Raw genomic sequence first — 21,150 nt, forward strand, 5'->3', positions numbered from 1 at the left:
TTGCCTGCGTGGTTTGTGGGTGTCAGAGCAGCTCCCAGCGCGGTCGGCCGCCAGGAGTAGTCGTTCCATGCGGAGGGGGTGGAGCCAAGAATGAGGACCTCAGTCTTGTCAGAGTTCAGTTTCAGGTGGCTGGTCTTCATCCATTCTGCGACGGTCTTCATTCCCATGTGGAGGTTGGATTTGGCGATGGCCGCGTCTGAGGGAGAGGATCAGCTGGGTGTCGTCGCCATACGAGATGATGTTGAGGTGGTGTGCTCGGACGATGTTGGCGAGCGGTGCCATGCAGATGTTAAAAAGGGTTGGGCTGAGGGATGATCCTTGGGGTACGCTGCAGGTGATCGTGGTGGCTTCGGCACGGGGAGGCGGACTCTGGGTTCTGCTGTGAGGAAGGAGGGAATCCAGTCCAGGGATTTGCCTCGGATCCCTGCGTCATGGAGGCGTGTGCGAATGGTGGCAGACGGTGTCGAAGGCGGCCGAGAGGTCCAGGAGGATGAAGGGTGCGGTATCGCCCTTGTCCAGAATGGCCCTGATGTCGTCAGTGGTGGCGGTGAGGCCGATCTCGGTGCTGTGGTTGCTGCGGAAGCCGGATTGGGAAGAGTCCAGGATGTTCTCCTCCAGGAAGAGTGTCAGTTGTCTGTTGGCGGTCTTCTCAATGACTTTTGCCGGGAACGGGAGATGGGTCGGAAGTTCTTCAGGGCCTTTGGGTCCGCTTTGGGTTTCTTGAGGAGGGCGTTGATTTTAGTGTGTTTCCAGCTCTCTGAGAAGGTGGAGGATACGAAGGAGCTGTTGATGATCTTTCGCAGTTGGGGTGCGATGATGGACCTTGCCTTGTTGAAGATGTGGTGAGGGCAGGGGTCGGAAGGTTAGCCGGAGTGGATGGTGTTCATGATTTTGGCGGTTTCCTCGTCGTGGACGTTGTTCCAGGGGAGCAGAAGGTCGGGGGTTGTTGATTCTGGGGTGTCTGCGTCTGCTGTTTGTGTCTAGGTATTGAAGCTGTTGTAGATGTCTGTGATCTTACGGTGGAAGAAGGTGGCCAGGGAGTCGCAGAGTTCTTGTGACGGTGGTATGTCATTGGAGCTGGGGGTGGTGAGTTTTTTCACGATGTTGAAGAGCGCTTTACTGTTGTCTGCGTTGTCTATGTGTTCTTTGAAGGAGGTTCTTTTGGCGGATCTGATGAGCTGGTGGTGTTTGCGTCTGGCGTTCGTGAGGGCTGCGTGGTTGTCTGGTCCTTGCGCCATTGTTTTTTGAGTTTTCTGCAGGTATGCTTGGAGCTCTGGAGGTCGTCGTTGAACCAGATGGCTCTAGTGACTGTGTGTCTGTTGGAGGGTTTCCTGATTGGGGCGAGGGTGTTGGCGCAGTCGTCGATCCATTGTCTGAAGTTCTGGGCTGCTACGTCGGTCTTGAAGGGCTCGGGAGGAGGGAGGAGGGTTTCGGGTGAGTGTGGTGATGAGCTGGTCTTCGGTGACTCTTTTCCAGTTGCGGTGCAGGATACGTTAAGGTTGGTTGTGTGCGGTGTGTTTCTCGAAGGAGAAGTGGATGCAGTGGTGGTCGGTTCAGTGGAGTTCGGTGGTGTGGCTGAAGGTGAAGTGGTTGCTGGTGGAGAAGATGGGGTCTAACGTGTGTCCAGCAGAGTGTGTAGGTGACGTGACGAGTTGTTTGAGTCTGAGGTTGACTTGGTTGTCGATCAGCGTTGTGGAGTTGTCGTTGGCGTTCTCTAGGTGGAAGTTCAGGTCTCCGAGGAGGATGTAGTCTGTGGAGGTGATGGCGTGCGTGCTGATATCGGCGATTGATTCGCTGAACTGTGGTCGGAGGCCCTGGGGTCTGTAGACGAGGGTTCCTCTGAGGGTGAGGGTGTTGTTGACGTGGATCTGGAAGTGTAGATGTTCGGCCATGTTGAGGGCGTCTTCGGTGCTGGTTGAGACTTTGATGATGTTCCTGTGGATGATTGCGATTCATCCTCCTGGTTTGTTCCGGTCTCTGCGCGGATCTTGTAGCCGTCGGGGATGGCTATGGCTATGTCCGGTGCTGAGGAGGTGTTCATCCAGGTTTCCGTCAGGAAGGCGACATCCGGGGCGGAAGAGTCGAGCCGGTCCCAAAGTTCGACAGCGTGTTTGTGGACTGAGCGGGTGTTGAGCAGTATGCTGCTGAGATGGTTGTGGCCCGCAGTGTTGGGGTAGGCAGGGTTTGCTGGTGTGCACTGGTTGGTGTAGCTGCAGCTTCGGCAGGCAAGAGGTCCGTGGGTGGTCCTCGGGGTGGCCTGACAACAGGCGGGGTTTCGGCTGTCGTTTAGTGCGTGGAGGGTGTGTGCGTCGTAGCAGCGTCTGGTCCGGTGAAGGTCGTGGGGGCCAGGGGGTCTGGCACTGGGCGCAGACAGGTTTGCCTTAGGCACGCCTTTGGCGCGCCAGTGGCGCAACCGCACAGCGGTTGGCATTTGAAGGGTAGGGGGAGGGACGAGCAGCTGGGAGGCGGGAGCGGGATGGAAGGGGAGGGGTCAGTGAATGGCGGCGGTAACGGAGGAGAAACAAAGAGGAGCAAGAATACAGCGAGGGTGAAAGGACGGATATACATTGGCAAGACAATTATACAGAGGCAGGCACAGTCTAATTACAAAACACTAGCGCAAAACAATACCGGGCAAAAAAAAGCAATCACATGGGAAGAGACCAAGAACAGGGTAGGCTCGAACCCTGCAGCAGAGGGCTGGCTGGGCACAAGGAGACTCAGAGCACCGCTGAGCTGCCAGGGAGAGTGATGTCCAGGGACCAAGGTCAGCTTTGAATGCTATTCATTTAAAAAAAAAAATAATAATACATTTATGGTTGGCCAATGTAGCTTTTCCAGTGCAGTGGTAGCTGAGTGAAATTTAGGTAGTCGAAATATGAGACGGGCTGCAGCATTTTGCATTGTTTGGAGTTTATTTAGTAACTTTTGTTTCATAATAATATATAACCCAGTTTAGAATGTATTCGTGCTGTGACAACTGTTTTTGTAGGTTTTTGGGAATGTAAGGTAACGTATTTCTGATGATTTTTAACAAGTAGAAAATGTAGGAGGCTATATGAGTAATCGGACTATCAAAAGTTCGCAGGTTGTCAAAAAAAAAATACACAAGTTTCTGACTTTTCTACTGGAGTGGGTAAAATACCCATGACCTTTGGCCACAAACTGGGGGACCAAAAAGAGGTTCTTTCCTAGGAGTTTGCCAAATAGTTTTTTTGGCAATAAAACCCCTTTGATGGTGTGATGCTCTGCAGACCAGTATTTAACCTGTTAGCAAGAATTCCAAAAAGCACTTCTATCCCAGGGAACTGATATAGGTCTGTACCCCTTTCAGCTTGCTCGATCCCAGCCTGGTTTTGGAGGATTAAAAATTAGTATTCGTGCCAAGAATTTTCAATTCTATTAAGGACACGGAGGCGAGGATTATGCTTCTCTTTCTTTCATTTCCTACTTACAGTAGCCAATGAAAATCGTTTTGTATGCAAATAAAACTACATTTCCCATGATACTTGTCCATACATCACACCCTGTACAGTCATATAAGAGCCACAGTATCCTGTTTCAGTTCCTCTTTCTTTGCCCGAACCTTGACGGTCAATAACATTAACCTCAGTCCAAAATAAGGAACATGAGTCTCCACAATCATCCTCCAATATGGAAGAACCATAACCAAACTGGAAAGTTTATATCTTCTAAACCAGAAGTACTTCTGCTCTGTCTTCTTTTCCAGAACCTGAAAGGAATGAGACCGGGAAAAACCCATAACTTCTGCTTATAAAGAATATCCAATAAATGAGGGTGGGTAATTTATTATTAATATTGTAATAAAAACCGGTTGGGATAATCCTCGCCTCCGTGTCCTTAATAGCATTGAAAATTCTTGGTGCGAATGCTAGTTAATTTTTTATTCTATTACAGGACCGGAGGCTTCGGATTATGCTAGTTTAACGCTTATCAAAACACAACTACATCACCCACCAGTTTATAACAACAGTTCAAATGTAGACTTAGAAAAACTAAGCAACAGATCTCCAGATGTCTGGAACGGTAAAAGTCATCATAAAACATTGAGATGCCATGGCACCACGATAGAAGGTGCCCCAAACTTAGGGTATGAATACCTACTTCTGTCAGTTGACCGTAACCACCTGGCTATAAAAGCCGCAGACCGTTTTAAAACTTATGTAATATGATCACCCATCAGGGCGAACATCCTTTGTAAGGCAATGAACCCCACATAAGTGCAGTAGTTGGAACACATAATTTGTAACCGTTCTAGACAAAATGTCGTACTAAAGTAAACTCCCTCTGGAGTATATACTGTACCTGTAAATCCAGGGTCTTTCCGTCATAGAAACACCGACAGGTGGCTAGGATTAAACGTAGGACAGAGAAAAATAGTTGTTAACGGATCAGGAGCCGTTGATCTAAGGAGTAAAGAACTATAGAACATGCCTCAGAGGGGAATTTTTTGTTGATTTGGGGGGGTTCGCCCCTCTAAACCTTAATATAACTAACAGAATACCGGCGCAAGCGCACCGGTTTGCCCATCATCCGAGGATGACTGGCAGGAAAAAAAACGGCCGAACGGCCGCTGCGAACCAAACGTTATGCCAAGTCTTATGACATGATCCGAAGGCCGCTCTGTTCCCGTAAGGGAGCAATTACCGATTTTAGTAAGGTGGTGAAGCAGTAGGGCATGGAGGAATCTGAAAGGGATAAGGCCAATGACTCCAAATAACTGTTTTGCATCGAAGCAGCAGAAAACGACGGAGGGAAGGAAAAAAAGGTGGGGGGGGGGGGGGGAGCGTAGCTGGGCACCCTGCTATGAAATCTGGCATGTTAAGAACTGGGTGAATAGTTATAGCCGCGAAGGTGGCTAGCTATACAGTCCTAGAGACTTTAATTCCTGAGGCCCTGTAGACGACTCCAGGATGGAGATATCCCGAGTGTCAACAAGTTCTTCCAGGAGACTTTTCTGCGCTCCGTCATAGACCACATCCTCCTTCAGTCTCACCCATGTAAACTTAGGGGTGTTTGTAAAATTGTAGTGCAAAGCACAACGTCACGGAGGAGTAGAGGGGGAGCCAACCTTTTGCACATGAGAAGTGAAAAATAATGTACCTAGCTCCTCAGCAAAGCTGTAGTCTAAATTATTCCAGCCCACAGAAGGGCGTAAGAGCCATATATAAATATCAGGAGCGTGTGCGCACTCCAAGGGCCAGCCTGTTGTTGCAGCCGGGAAGGCGTAAAAGAAAAGACTGCTCAGTCTAATGTACGAGGCCTTATAAGCCTCGGAGCAAATGGGGGATGCGTGCAAAGTGCGTAACTCAAACGTCCAAATATATCTACATATATAGCCCAATTGGTCTACGCACCTCGGAGCGTGATCGGCTCCATCCCGCACTCGGCAACTAGGGCAAGCCTTTGGCGGGTAAGCGCGATGACGCGCAGCGAACATAAAATATTGCTGACCTCCATCAGAGAAGGTATTTTGTCTAAATTCTTTTTTTTTTTTTTTTTTTTTTTTTTTTTTTTTTAAACTTCAGGAAAAATATTATTGAAAGAAGAACGTTATCGAAAAACACCAGGAGTTGAACACATAACCTTGAGAATCAGTCAGACGTCCCGACGTGATTATACACCCGTTGGAGTGTTGAGGCAGGAGCGCGGACGGTCGCAGGCTCGCGAATCTATTGTGGTGCCCTTATCAAGGAGGGATTCGCCTGTACACGAGACACACCAGATATTATGATTGCATCTAGAAACACCATGTCCACGCTATAGGCTCTTTATTTAGAGACGGACCACCCACGAAACAAATAGTGGACCTACTGTGGGATTGAGACACATTCTCGAGTACGCCCTGACGAAGTTCAATTTTTTGAACGAAATGCGTTGGCTGAGACGTTCTTCATTTATATGGTTGGAAAACTACAATAAAGACTTTTTCTATGAACAAAATTGACCACTTGGTGTGACTGCAATTGAATAGTTGGTGGTGCACTGCTCCAATTATTTTTCAATTTTTCTATGTAGCGCTATCACGCAGTAAGAAGGAGGGTATCAGGTTGCCCTACAGGTGGGGCTTAAACCCACAAGCATTGGCTTGGAAGGCCTGTTCCTTATCTCCTAGGCCACCGAGGAATACATCTACCAAGCATGGAGTTTCAAGCGTGCCTCGCGGTATGGTGCCTGTGCCCACAATTGCTAATAAAAGCTTTAGAATACGTAACACAACCGTACTAGACAGTAACCCAATATGGGACTATACACATGAAAACGTGAAAGTAAGCAGGCTCTGGGCACATCTGGCCAATGAGAGGAGTCTTGCCCCGAAAGAGCGTGTGGGCTAAATGCTGTTTAAATTACTATTGCTTGTATTTTCAATTGAAGAAAACCAAATACATTGATATACCAGGAATTCAACACGTTACCTTGAGAGTAAGAGTCGAAAACCTTAACCATTAAGCCAGAGACTCGGCACGGCACGCTGCCGTAAAACTGGCTATGCATAGTATAAAGAATACGGGCTCGCAGGTCGGATCCAAACCTGCTTCCTTTACATGCAGAAATGCGGAAAACAAAGCGCGAGTAGCGCGGTGAAGGAAAAAATGGCGGGGCGTGTCCGCTTAAACTGTAACCGCGCCGAAGGCAGCATGGAGCTCTGAGGTCAGCAGGGAGGGAAGCGAAGCCTGATCAGGCCGCCAGTGTAACGATAACGTCCCGCTGCAAGCTTCTCAAGACGCTCGCAGGCCAGCGGGAATGAAACTGCCCAGTGGGGCCGCCCGCAGTAATCACACGTACTGCTCCAAGCGGGAGCGCCTCACAGATCCCGCCGCTCCCAGCGGGGGCTTCTCAAGATGCCAGCAGGCTGAAACACGATGGCGCCAGCGAGAGCTAACGTGGGAAAACAATTTCCCAACATTTAGCAGATAAAGTACCATTGCCTATACATTTATTTCAGAAATCACAACCATTGAAAAACAAGGATGACCTAATTGTTCACCGCATGAAATCGCGCAAGTACTCCTACACAATTAATGAACCTAGCGGGATATAAGCGCAAACATAAGTGCAAGATCGCAAAGTCATTTTAACAGTCAATTAAGACATAAATCACAATATAATGTATTGAGCACTTAACTTCCTGCGTGAGCAGCAAAGAAAGAGGAACAGAAACTGGATACTGTGGCTCTTATAGGACTGTACAGGATGTGATGTATGGACAAGCATCATGGGAAATGTAGTTTTATTTGCATACAAAACGATTTTCATTGGCTTCTGTGAGCAGCAAATAAGAGAGACGCATAATCTGAAGCCTCCGGTCCTGTAATAAAATTTGCTGGACAATGCTTGCACTGTAGACTTTCAGGTCACACTTGAAAAGAATGTCTCGTAGACATTAAGTTTGATAAATCAATTAACACAGTGGCGGGAATTTTGCTAGCCCTTTCATGTGAGGGAAGGGCAGTTGAGATGGCTTTGCTGCTGTGATGTCTACGAACCGCTCTGGTATTGTTGTACTGTTCTCATTATGAAATGAATCCGTAGGTACGGATAAACTAACATTGGTACATCCCTGTGACTACCATAAATGACTGTGCGTAATATTTGTATCGCATGAACAGTGCTGCAAAGGACTAGCACGCAGACCACGGGTGATAGTAGGGAGAGGTATTCATTGGTTCATTAAGACATTGTGAAGCGTCTTCCGCTCTTTCAGATTTCATTTACCTCCTCTTCAAAGGCTGAACCCTCAGTGTTTAGATCCGAGGGTTTGGTCAGCCATTATAGAGATGTGCTGAGCGTCTGCTAGTTACCGCCTTCAGTGGGGGTCTGTTACTGCTTGGTGTCCAGGGCATGGGTAGAATTGGAGCATGTGCAGCTCTGAAAAACTATTAGGAAACTCTTGGGAATGAGTTAGTCCTGAAGGCCTGCAGTGCACCATCTGGATCTACGACGGGTCAGAGTGAAAATTTACTAATGCAAAACCCCGAAGCCACCCAGCCTCACGCTTGCTATGGTTTATTCCTGCTCCTCTGATCTTTGAAGTATCTCCGCATAGTGCCCCTCTAAGAGATTAGCACACTCATCTAACGAGTCATCCTGCTGTCCAGGCTAGCCAAACTCTTCACAGCACATCAGCCAACTGCATGCCTTCATCAGCAGAAGCAGCCAAACTGGACAGAGCCCAGGGACATGAGCCAGACGATTCACCTGAACTTTAGGAAAAGGCAGGGCAGTGGGTGAACAGTCGTGTTGAACCTCTCATATGCCACTGCACACAAGCACTTTCAACTTGCTTCACCGAGGATACTTAATCTCCCTGTCCGTTCTAATCCACAGCTACTGTCACTGAAATCAGACACAGTTGTAACGATCTCTCAAGCCTGCTGTAATCTGGGGCGCAATCCGCTCTTACAGCTGGCCAGAGATGGGGTACATGTCACATCTGTGACTTCACTGCTATGCTGCCCTGACGTGCACAAGTTGCAGTGAATGCCACCTTTCCACTCTGTTTAATAGGATGACTCCATATGAGAGAAAGTTGGTCCAATACCTTTTTAAACTTCTTTTAAATGTTCCCCAGCTGAGTAATTTTCTCATTTGAACAATTTTATATTGTGCAGTTTTAAATCAACATTTCCCATTCCAATCTAGACTTCCGGTTTCTTCTGTGTCCTGTGCCAAAGAAAGAAGATCATAGACTCCTCCACTTTTACCCCATTGCTCCCCTTACCTCTGTCTCCAGGGTGACCTTTAGGGACAGACTGGTCCACAGCCCCTGCTGGTAGCATTTTACCCTTTGTCTTCTCGTTCTCAGAAGTCCTGCTCTTTCGGGTATTCCCTTCTTTCTCACTCCATAAGGAGTCCGAAGGTGGGTTGTGGGGATTCTGTGATCTGGTCTCAGCTCGAGGGATACCATTGCCATTTTACAAGGACCTTGTAGGGTTGCATGGCCTGGCTGCAGGGGGCCTGCATTGGTTCCACTGTAGCTGCACCTGAAGCCCATTAGAAGGCAGTGTTTGCCTCATGTAACACATTTCAAGCAGACGTGTTTCCTCAGGTTAACTTCAACAGTAAAATGCTGTCTTATTGTCAGGACGCAACCTTGGAGACCTGCAGGCATTACTGAAAGAGCATGTTGCCAAGCAGATCCCTCCAAGGCACTCTTACTGTTCCTGCTCCGGTATTACTTCTCCCTGCCTCTTCCATGTGTGTACTTTCTTTTCAGACCCGGCATTGCTTTCGCAACCTAGAGGAACTACCTTGGGAATATACCACAAGTGCTAATGTCTACTGCTTGCAAAACACATAGCAAACCTCTAGCATTAGTAGGAGCTTTGCTGAATTTTGATCCACTAAGAAACTTTGCCTGAAGCATCTTAAAGTTTCATTTGTGGAACGAGTGCTGGCCGCCCAGCTCCAGTGTGTTCAGATCCCTTGGGTACTAGGTCTGCTCTGATAGTTTGAGATGAGTGTGGAAGAAACTGGTCCACATCGGGTTGTGCAAGCAGCCCTTTCTGCCTTCCAGCTCCTGTGAGATTGGCAACTGAGATACTGTCAAGAAACAAACCTTTTACTTTTTAGCTAGCCTTGCCTTCCGAAACCTTTCTTCACTGCTGTAGGAGCGTGGAATCTGACTGCATGGTTGCCCCCACTTTTTTCCAGCCTGACTTAGTCTGGCTGGGATCCTACTATTAGGACCCTGTGTCTGTCTGCTTTCTCCCTAAAACTGATTGCATGTTCTTTAGGTACACCACAGTTTGGATTCTGTGGTACCCTTATAAGTCCCTAGTATATGGTATACTATATACCGAGGGCATAGGTACCCCAGAGGCCTACCAGGGGCTGCAGCATGTATTGTGCCACCCCTGGGAAGCCATTTAAAATGACACCACAGGTCTGCTACAGCAGCCTTCGTAAGGTGATGTATGCACCCCTTACTCAGGTATAAGTTCACTATATCTATCCATATCAATACACATATAAACCTATCAGTCACCCCTATGGCAGGCCTTATCAAACCTGAAGGCAGGGTGCTGGGTTTTATGTGAGAGGGTGCCCATGCATGAGCAGAGCCCCTCTGCAGCCTTCGGAACCTTTATTCCGGGGTTGTTTGTGATGCAGCCAAACCATATACTCTTAAGTGCATTATAACCTTGCGGTAAATGCTAACTTTTGGAATCATACCTCCACACCAGTAACTTGTGTGGGAGGTATGATTCCGACAGAACCGGTACACCCGGTACCAGCTTCACAGACCCTGGCATCACAAAATGGATGCTGCCAGCCACAGACCCGAGTCTGCCCTCCTGCTGCTGGATGAAACTCCGGCAGGCGCGGCCTGGACAATAGGTTTCCTATCACGGGTAGGTGTGACCACCTCCCAGACAGGCTTTAGTGTATTGGGCTGGGTGGATGCACTCCAAGAGTGCTTTGATGTCTGCACTGCAAGTGGTATAAGAACCACGTTATGCACAGGGACACCAAATGTGCCTGTGCATAGCGTGGTTTTTATACCACTTTACTGCTGTTTTAGAACTGTATTATTGAGTCCTTGCTCTCTAACTTCATATAGAGGTTAGTAGAGAGTGTTAGAAATAAATACATATATTTTATATTTATACCTTGTGTGGTTCTCCTTTCATTTAGTTTTTTAAGAGGGTATAATCTGGTAAACCAAGCTGTTTTACACTCATTCAAGACTTAGCCTGAAGGCTGCTCTCCTAAGCTACCACTAGGATAGCTTTCAATAAAGGGTGTCTTAAACCTAATCATCAATAAGGGTTGTTTGGACTGGTGCAAGGTGCCCACTATAACTAGTGGACAGCATATACCAGGCCAACTTCTCACAACTGCCATGAAATGAAAGCTATTACTGTGAAGAGTATGAGTGCTTGCTCTTTAGGCACCGGTCAAGCCCATGCTTTCCAATTCACACATAATCTGTTATGGAATTTATCCTTTAAACTTCCTGCTAGAGTTAGCATAATTTTTTTTTTTTTTTTTTTTCAGATTTTTGCTATGCATTCTTTTAAAGGTAGATGATAAACGTTCTTTTTAAGCAAATGTTCTGGTTGGACATGTCTGCACTAATTTGCTATTGGGCTGGTCGTATACTGTATTTAGGTCCATCGTCCCATCTTCTGCAGAACTATTGCCATGTTGCTCGATATCTGGTATCAAGGTGAACCAGGAAAGTTGATTTGCGTTTATTTTCCGTGATGAATCCGAGTGGCAGACGTGGCCCAGGCAGAGCTATCTTTTGTGATTTCAAAGTTTTTTATTGGCAGTTTTCAAATAAGGTAATACATACAATGCATACAAAAAAGACATACAAGAATAAGCAGTGGGGGTAAAATAAAGATTAAATGGTCCGCAGAAGGGATAACTAATCAAAACGACCTAGCGCTACGTCTCAAGTTAAAACACATAAAACGTGTAGTATCGAACATATGTAGTATCAGTGCAGTGCTCCTCAGACTGTGGAGTCTGCTAGCGATAGCAGGGGGGGTAACCAGTTCATGGCGGTTTGTGAGAGCTAAAGTAGTGGTCGAGGGTGTCCCATATATGACGGTTAGGAGAGTGCCACGGTGAGTTCTGGAGTGTGTCATTGTCAGCCCCTCTTACATTGGTGACCCAGTTTAGCCAGCAAGTGAAGGAGGCTTTGCGGGTGTCCTTCCAGTTGCTGAAAATAATCTCGACCGCTGCCATTAGGAGTAGATTTAGGAGCGCCCTATCATTGTCGTTGAGAGATTCAGCTTTGAGGAAGCCAAAAGCTAGAGTCGCTAGTTCCCGACTGGGAGAATATGAGAAAAGATTCGATAGGAAAGCGAAGACCTTATCCCAAAAGGGCAGCACACATACGCACTGGATCAATAAGTGTTCCAAGTCGCCAATTTTATCGTTAAAATTCCAACAGACAGAATCCCCTATGATTTTGTGTGAGTGAAGTCGCGCTTGTGTCCAGAATGCTCTGTGTAGCAACCAGAACTTCGTCTGGGAAAGTGCTGGACTAATCTTGTATCTCATGGTTGATGACCAGGTTTTGGTCCATTCTAATTCTGAAATCGGGAAAGAGGCGTGCGATTCCCAGAAATGTGTGAGCTGTTTATTGAGGGTGGAGTGAGATGAGCGTATTAATTTATGGATCCAGGAAACCTGGCGGCCGAGTTTATTTAATTTTGAAAGATAGCTCTGGAGGGAGGGGGGCGTTGTTTGAGAGTTTTGCTTTAGTAACGGCTGATTTTATTTTTAAAAAGTTATAGAATTCTAATGGGTCAACATTGTGACTGACTTGAATATCTTTGAAGGAGAGGGGGTATGCGCCAGCAAACAGTTGTTGGGGGAAGTAGATACCCTTTTCAACCCATAGGTCGTTATGTAATGGTTTCCCTTTATAGAGAATTTTATGGTTTTGCCAGAGAGATTCTAGGTTATACCGTCTAATACTAATGTCAAGGAGTTTATCAATCTTTAACAGAGCGGATTTTGTGAGCTATCTTTTGATATGTGTGCTGTGGGTCCTTTTCTGTTTTGTTGATGGAGAAAAGAATAGGTTTCAAAGTCTTGTAAAAATGTTCGGCAATCTGCCACAAGAGGGTTGCCTGACACTAGGCCTTTGGTCTCGGATTGTTTTGGGGGGCTCTGTGCCCTTCCATGGAGGGAATGGTGAGGCATCTATGTATAGTCTTGTGGAAGTGGGACAGACTGCCTGAGCTCATGGGAGGGTTCCATGACAGACCTTGTGGGAATATCGGGAAATGCGACACGTGTTCTTTGAATTAGTGGGGAAAAGGGGTTTACCATTATTTAATCGTGTCCAGATTAGGAAGGGCTCTGTTCAGTTAATGTATAGGTTAGAAAAGCACTGTCAAGTCTTGTGGATGGGGCAGAGTACCTCTTTGGATGTGGATTTGTCAGAAATACCCTATCTGTTCCAGTGAATTATTTGGGCTGCCCTCGTAGGTGGCCTTGAATGTTCATGGGAAAATCCTCTACATGTTCTGTGGAAGAGTCAAGGAGTCCCTCTATGGTCTTCTGAAATATGTTGCTAGGGGTGTTGGCTGTCTGTGCTTATGGATTGAGTGGGGAGCTCTGCCTGCTCTTGATTTGTGTGGCCCCATCTGACCCCCATGAGGTAGTCTGGTTTCTGCCCTATCCAAAACTGGGTGATTTGTTTGCTGCCTTCGCTCGTAGTCCTTGTGGTGGGGGATAGGTGTGTTCTTTAGGCCACACAAACTGGTGTTAAATGTGATGACTTGAATGGGTCTTGGGTGTGTCATTCCCATTACTAACCTGCTGTCTTTTATTTTCTACCAGGTTAAACACATGGAAGTTGATTATTAAAGCAAGGTTTCTGGTCTGCTCCTTCTAGAAGAATTGCAATGACGGAAGAGGAATCGAACGAGACGGTACTGTACATTGAGCATCACTATGCATGCTCAGAGTGTGGTGCGGTGCATCCCAGCCTGAAAGAGGCGCTGCTCCACCAGCAGAGCCATACTCTGATGCACCAGTATGAGGTGGTGGAAGTTGATGAAACTCCAGAAGATGGTGGATCAGGATCACTCTTCCATAGTGTTGGTGTACAAGAGAACCAGTACCAGTGTTTGGAGTGTGGACAGCTGCTGCTCTCCCCGGATGAGCTCCTTGAACACCAAGAGATGCACATGAAGCTGCTAGCTCCTGAGGTGAATCAACACACCTCGGGGTCATCAGTGCTGAGCCAAAGTGAGATCCGCTATGAATGCACGGAGTGCAAAGTCCTGTTCGATGCCCAGGATATGTGGATAGCTCATCAGCAAACCCACCAGAAGCAAACACTGCCCCCTCAAGTCCTGCTAGAACCCTCCCTTGGAAAACCGACTCTGCACAATGCAGCAGAACAGGTTGTGGAACTTGTTGACGTCCCTCCAGTGGCAGTTGATGAAGTGCCTCCAGTGACCGTGGAGCACGAAGTGCCGACTGACGTCTCCAGCCAGCAGTACTTCTGCAGCAGCGCTGCCCTCAGCCAGGCGCTTGTACAGCTGGAGCACTCTTACAAGAAGATCCAGGGCCATGGTGCTGGAGGCTCATCTCCCGGCACTATTGAGCTCCTACTATACAAGTGCTCCGAGTGCACACAGCTCTTTCAAACGCCGAACGAGTTCCTGGAGCATCAAGGGACTCATTTTGTCACTTCAGCTGCCCCCGAACCCATTAGCAATACTTTTCCTAACCAGAATGGACTCGAGAGCCCTGGGGAGCCTCCGATCACTGAAGATCCTGTGATTGGGGAGGAGGTGACCCCAGTCCAGGCAGCAGATCAAGGCCTTGATACTATGACAAATGACCACAGCTATGAACTGAAGAACAACTTCCTCATGTCTGTCCTTGAAAATGAAGTCGCCAAGTCTGACATCCAGGAGAGAAGTGCAAAGAGGCTGAAGCGAGAGCCTGTCCCACAGTACCAATGCAGCGAGTGCCCTGCCCAGCTCTCCTCCTCACAGGAGCTGCAGCTGCATCTCCATTCTCACCGGCAAGGTCCCTTCAACTGCCCTCTGTGCAGTAAAATTCTGCAGACTTTAGCCTCCCTGGAACAGCACATGAAAGCCCACAGCACGGAGTCCCACTACCTGTGTGTCGAATGTGGCCTTGGTTTCGGATCTGAGGCAATCTTGCTTGCACATCGCAAGACTCACACCACCAATCCGCTTTACATGTGTGAATGTGGCAAAAGTTTCATTAACATGACCAAATTTCTTTACCACCGCCGCAGCCATGGACAAAAGGACAAAGAACTAGCAGACGTTGGGGCCGATCCATCTAACTGTACAACAAATGTCGGCCAAGAAGACTTGAAAATAGAGGAACCCTGCTTGTCTACTCCTGACTACAAAGTGATTTCCTCAGAGGGCGGTGAGCAGATTTTCCGTTGCATGGAGTGTGAGAAAGACTTCTGCAAGCAGGTGCAGTTAGTGCGCCACCAGCGTTTTGTACATACGCTTGAGCGGCAACATAAGTGCCATGTCTGTTGCAAGATGTTCAAGAAGCAGTCCCATGTTCGCAACCATATGCTTATCCATACCGGGGAGCGACCCTTCCAGTGCTTAGACTGTAGCAAATCTTTCAATTCACAGGCCAACCTTCTGCGGCATCGCCTCACCCACACCGGGGAGAAGCCATTTAAGTGTGAATTCTGCACCAAGGCCTTTACACAGTCCTCTACACTACAACAGCATCTTTTTGTGCACGGCCAGCAATACCCTTACAAGTGCCAGGAGTGTGGTATTAACTTCCACCGTCCTTACCGGCTTCTCATGCATCGCTACCATCATACAGGTGTGTACCCCTACAAGTGCAAAGACTGTGAAAAGTCCTTCCTTTTAAAGCGCCTACTAGACGTGCATGAACTGAGCCATCTAGGCTTGGAGCCGCATAGCTGCACAGACTGTGGGGCCACTTTTGCCAGCCCCCTACGGTTGCAGGAGCACAAGTGCAACCTGACTGCTGGGAAATTTGAATGCATGACGTGTGGCAAGAAGGTGAACTCAGCTGCTCGATTAAAAACTCATGAGCAGCTTCATAGCAGTGGGCAGCCCCTTAAAGAAAGGAAAGTAGGCCAGAGAATGCCAAAGTGTGATGTGCTGCATGCCACACAGACAGCAGAGCGCCGGATCCCAGCAGTCAAGTCCTTCGAGTGTCCAGACTGCCTTAAGATGTTTAGTACAGAGACTTCCCTCCATGTCCACCGACGCATCCACACAGGTGAGCGGCCATACCCCTGCCAAGATTGTGGTAAGGCATTCCGACAGTCCACACACCTCAAGGACCACATGCGCCTGCACACGGGAGAAAAACCCTTCAAGTGTGAAGTGTGCGACAAGGCGTTCACAATCGCCATGCGTCTTTCTGAGCACAGACGCATCCACACTGGGGAGCGGCCATACACTTGTGCAGAGTGTGGCAAAGCCTACCGCTCCTTCTCAAACCTATGGAAGCACAAGAAGATCCACCGCAGCCAGCCACCGGCACCACCCACCCTTGCCACAGACTACTCCAACACTGTCACTATCCTAGAAACAGTGGAGTCTATCCCTATTGAGAGCATTGAGATCTACCCCGTATCCCTGGGGCAGGACATTCACTTTGAGAGCATTCAGGTGGAAAACGTCCAAATGAGTGTCCTATGAGGGTGCTTACACCCGCTTTCTATTTCGTCTTGTTTATTTCCAGCCACCCCTCCTCCCATCCCAAACTGGTCTTACTTGGCATCACCTCTTCTGGGTGCATTATGAACTTAGAGTTTTTTTTTTTTTTTTTTTTTTTTCTTCTTCATGAACTGGTTTTTTTTTAATCTCATTAACTGAGACTTCAAGTTTTGTTATTTACAATGAAAACGTTGTGTTCAAAATTAAAAATCTATATTAAAATAAGCAAGGCCTTTTTTAAAGAAAAAAGCTGTCTGAGAATTAAAATTTGTTTTCATGTTTTGGTTTGCAGAGATCAAAGAAGGAACTTTTGTTTTGAGTTTTTTGACCATAAATAAATTTACTGCCTGTATTTATTCCTCTTACCTGGTGAGGTTGCCTCTGCTGAACATGGAAAAAATTGTGTCATTTGCCAGCCATCCATGGAACTCACTCCTCATGCTTTGCTATCCTTTCCTTGGCACATTTCTGTATAGTTAAAATGGAGGTGGACGCGCCAAGCTGCCATTCTGCGCATGTGTGAAGGCTCTTGTGAATCTGCGTCTGTGGTAGCGATGGAAAGGTTCCTAGTGGTAAGAAGCAAAACAGCACTGTGCTTTGTTGGTTGCCTCCAAACTGTTGCTGATGGAGGTTTAGTCTAGAAAGGTGAGGTGACCAGCTGTGAACAACGTGGGCTAAAACTCTGTGAAACATATTCGTGTTTTATGTGGTAGTGAGCCTATTATTGTTAAGTGGTGTGGCGTGCATGATGTAAATATTTTTGAAACGGGCTAGTCCAGTACCATCTATTGGTATAGGTAAAAATGGACTATTCATGACGAAGAACAAAAACCTTTATTTTGCATCCATGTCTGGTATGGTTGAAAAGTGAAAGGAAATTACTTCCACCCTTATTACTACTGGTCGATATGTTTCAACCCTGTACGGTCCCGAAGAGGCACCATGGGCTTTCATTAGTTAGATCAGTAGTTTGGGCTATGTTTACAAGCAACTGATATGCATCACTCGGAAGTCTGCAGCTCCACTCAAGATTGACATTGGAGGGCTTCACCTTAGCTGGTCCTCTGCAGTACATTTTGCAATGGCTTTGGGAAGCCGTTTGACGCAGGTGATGTAGCTGTGCAAGGAGTTTACTGGCACAATTTGTTGGTCATATTGAAGCAAAACCGCATTTGCTTCTACCCTGACTGTAGTATTTAAGGGGCGTTCATTAAACACCGTGGTGCTGTCCAGAAATACCTACATGGTCAACAAACTACACCTGAAAATGCATAGTCAACCTATTCTATAAAAATGTGACAGCAGATCTTTTGTGGAGGACACTGGATTTATCACAGACCAGCAATTTGCATACACAGTCCAGATCTCTAACCCCATTGGAAAGAGGAAGATATGTAGGGGAAGTTTTCACGGTGGCATCTCTCTGGGCACTAAACTCTTGAAACCATTTCAGGAGGAGGTAAACTGGTATTTAAGGTTGGCATCACCCATGCCTTAACTAGTCTAGTGTGGGGGATACTGGTCAATAATAAAGGTAAAGCTAATTCTCGAGATGGGGGGAAAGGAAGTAATACTTGTTCTTGGAGAAAGGAAGAAGTGGCAAGGAAACATAAAATGGAGGGAAGTGTTTTAAAAAGTTAAAAAAAAATAAGGGGAGGTGAGTGAATTGGTTACTCTGAATAAAGAGGCCCTACCACACAATCAGCCACCAGGATTCAAATAGGTGACATCAAAACATTGGGAGGGGCCATATTCGTACAATGTGCTAATTGTAATAACTTGAGGATCTCTCCTATAGGCTCTCCATATCCCAGACCGCCTTGAAAAAATGACCCGGTGTCGCATCACGCTTGGTTACATCTCCAGCCATTTGAACTATGAAGAAAGCCAGCTGTAAAGCACTTAAGGGAAATCCAGTACCACATGTGTAGTATTTTTGAAATATGCAAATGTAGGTCTCCCTTCCTGGGACGCATGTCATGGGACAATATCAGTGAAGATCAAAGTCGGCTTTAGCACTGGTGGCGTCCTGTGCAACCATGTTGGTGCCCCCCCACAAGCGCCTCCCACACTACTACCCGTTAAGAGTACCCACTCAAGTCTCCATAACCGCTCTCTCTTAGATGTATTTAATAGCGCCACCTATACCAGTGTAGGGTGTCAGAGCACTTTACATCACACACACCACACAGAGACAATCACAGGTGTGTAAATCCGTGTATTTTAAATGTTACATAATACAGAGGACTACAAGGTGTAGGAGTTGCATGTCATCCATACTAGTAGACCGTATAGTTTGAGTGCTTGGTCTGGAGAAGCACAGACTCAGAATTTAAAACATAACCCCATGATTTGGAACAACATTGATTAATTATTTTTATTTGTACTGAAATGAACCCTTTTTGAAACATTAGAATAATGAAAGACCGAGGAAAACATCATAATGCTCTAATCTTTACCTTGCAGTTTGCATGCAGCTCTTTGGTGACCGTTATTAGCTCACTGTTCTATGTTAGGAATTTAACTCTGCTAGTAACAAAAGGATCTCTCTGACAAAAGCACTGACTTATTTAAACTATATGCACTTATGGATCTGATTGGTACACATTCTTTGCAGCAGGAATATTAACCCTCTGTGCTTCCACTTGACAAACCTCCTTCTCTCTCCAGGAAGAACATTAATCACAGAGTTATCTTGACATTTTAATTTTTTATGAAAATTGCAGAGGCCAGCAATAGGTGCCTTTAAATCCATAAAATACTACCAAACAGACACCCCCTCGAAGACTCAACACTCAGTGCAGTGGCTCCGGTCGCACCACCCTAGAGCCGGCCCTGGTGAGGACCAGCCTTCCAGAAAGTATTTCTGATCACGTTCATATTGCCGTTAAAGATGTGACTCGACTACTGTCTACTTAGAAAGGAGCTCATCCGTTCTTACGCTGTAAATTCCAGACATTACTCCACTTAACATGTCTCAGGTCATGAGGTAACCTGCAAGGTGTGAGGAGGAGAGCTCTATAGAAGTGGCTTTCTCAGTTGCTGTGCACAGCGTGAACGTGCGGCGTTGCCCCTCGTGGAAATCGTTCAGTCAAGAGAGTGGGATTTAAGAGCCATTCTGAAGTAACATTTCTAACCTATCACTGCCATTATTCCCAGTGTATTGGGTTGTCGCGAGTCAGTTTGTTTATCTGTAGCCTTTTATGTAACCATATTCCAGGTGTTCAGCATAGCCTTGACAGCCAGGTGGAATTAGTTCGTTTTTTCTTCTCAAGGTGATCTTTCCCTACATTTAGTCCAGTTTATTTGTGGTGGATTAAATTAGTACGGTTTAGGTGTGTGATCGTGGAGGGGGTTTGTGGGTTCATGCAGACAGTAGGTGGGATTAGTTGAGGATTTCTAGATTTGGTTTGGTTAGGTTGCAGGGTGTGTCTTCCAAAGAAGGAGGGGTTGTTATCTGTGCGATGAGGACTGCCCAATTTTCAGAAATGCAATAGTCGAGATTCAGGCAAACCTGTGAATGACTCCGAGTAGGTTGTACTCCGAGAGGAGGTATGCAGAGGATGGAAAGTATTGAGGAACCCATCTAAATAAAGGATAGGCGACAATGTTTTCAGACGAGGTAAACGTTTTTCATGCTGGGTTTTGTACCCTCAGGAGGATAACAAAGAGTCATTGAGGCACTTAAAAGCAGGCTAAGCTGATTCTGTTTCTTTGAGTGTGAGAAGGATAGCATCCGCATAAGAGATTTAATTGTATTGGCTTTTGTGGAAATGCCCTTGATGGTTTTTAGAGATGCCGCCGACTGAGTTTTCGCTACCAATGTAAAAAGAAGAGACAAAGGACAACTATGCTATGTTCTCCTTGGGATTGGCATGGCCTTGACATTCCCCATCAATTAACCTCTGCTTCTGTGTCATTCTTCCATGACATTGAAAATAAAAGTTTGAGGCATGCGAGCTGTAGATCACATGCTTTGCATATTTCTGCCATCTAGTGTTGGGTCCGCATGTTTGCAAGTTGTTTTTCTTTCTTCTTTCCAGTCACGAGGTAAGGTGACTCCTCCTTTCAGTGATAGTGCGCATGGGCATCGGCTCCATTGTTAGTTTTTTTCCACCATCAGGTTCAGACCTGTATGGCTGTGCTCCTGAAACGAACCATTCTTTGGGTTCCCCTTGGTGCGCAATCCACTCTACTTGCATCGGTATGGTTTTGTACGTGTATCCCACTTCTCCGTGTATCGTATCGGTTAAAGACTATTTCGATCCGAAGACTCATGGAAGGCTGTTGGGCCTCACCGTGTCGGTCCACCTCGCAGTCCATGGAACGGACTCCATTCAAATTCTGTCCTCTGTGCCACGCAAAGGACCCGCGCACCAATTCGCACAAAGTGTGCAACTTGTGCTTATCTCCGGAGTAAAACGAACAGGACTGCGATGCGTGCAGATCGTTTCGATTGAAGAAAACGCTCCGCCATCGTCTGACTCCACGTCGTGAAAGGCAAAGCCAATATATCAAACACATGCTGGACATCTTCGGTGAAGCATCTGAGCAAGAAGAATTTGATGCACAAGATTCGGGATAAAGCCGGGCACAGAGCCAAAACCCTTCGGGCTCGAACCCAAAGACTGCTTCGGAGCAGAAATCCTTGATGCCTAAATCGGAAACTGCTTCAGAACCCAAACCTTCTGTGCCAAAAACTCATTCCACCCAGCCTCCTAAATTGGACCCAGAACTAAAGGAACTTTACATTAATACTGATACAGGACATCTTCTTACCAAACTGCCTCAGAAGCACAAACCTGAGTCAGAGGACATACATTATACTATTCCTTTAAAGAGGAAGAATGTCAGTACTAACCCTTCTCCTCCATCACATTCCCCTACACATTCATCACCTTCTCCAACATTGGAAAATGTATTATTACACCAACTAACTCTCCACCACCAC

General features: G+C 46.7%; 1 protein-coding gene across 1 annotated transcript in view; it reads left to right on the forward strand.

Moving 5' to 3' along the window:
* The window catches only part of ZNF574 (zinc finger protein 574), a 42,112-nt gene extending 25,557 nt beyond the window's left edge, over positions 1-16,555 (forward strand). The window contains exon 2 of the mRNA XM_085615594.1: positions 13,330-16,555. Coding sequence (XP_085471720.1) covers positions 13,395-16,181 — 2,787 coding nt within the window. The 5' untranslated portion in view covers positions 13,330-13,394 and the 3' untranslated portion in view covers positions 16,182-16,555. The remainder of the gene's footprint in view (positions 1-13,329) is intronic.
* Positions 16,556-21,150: the final 4,595 nt, after the last annotated feature.

The sequence above is a fragment of the Triturus cristatus genome, chromosome 7, assembly GCF_964204655.1.
Source record: "Triturus cristatus chromosome 7, aTriCri1.1, whole genome shotgun sequence".
In the NCBI taxonomy this organism is placed as follows: Eukaryota; Metazoa; Chordata; class Amphibia; order Caudata; family Salamandridae; genus Triturus; species Triturus cristatus.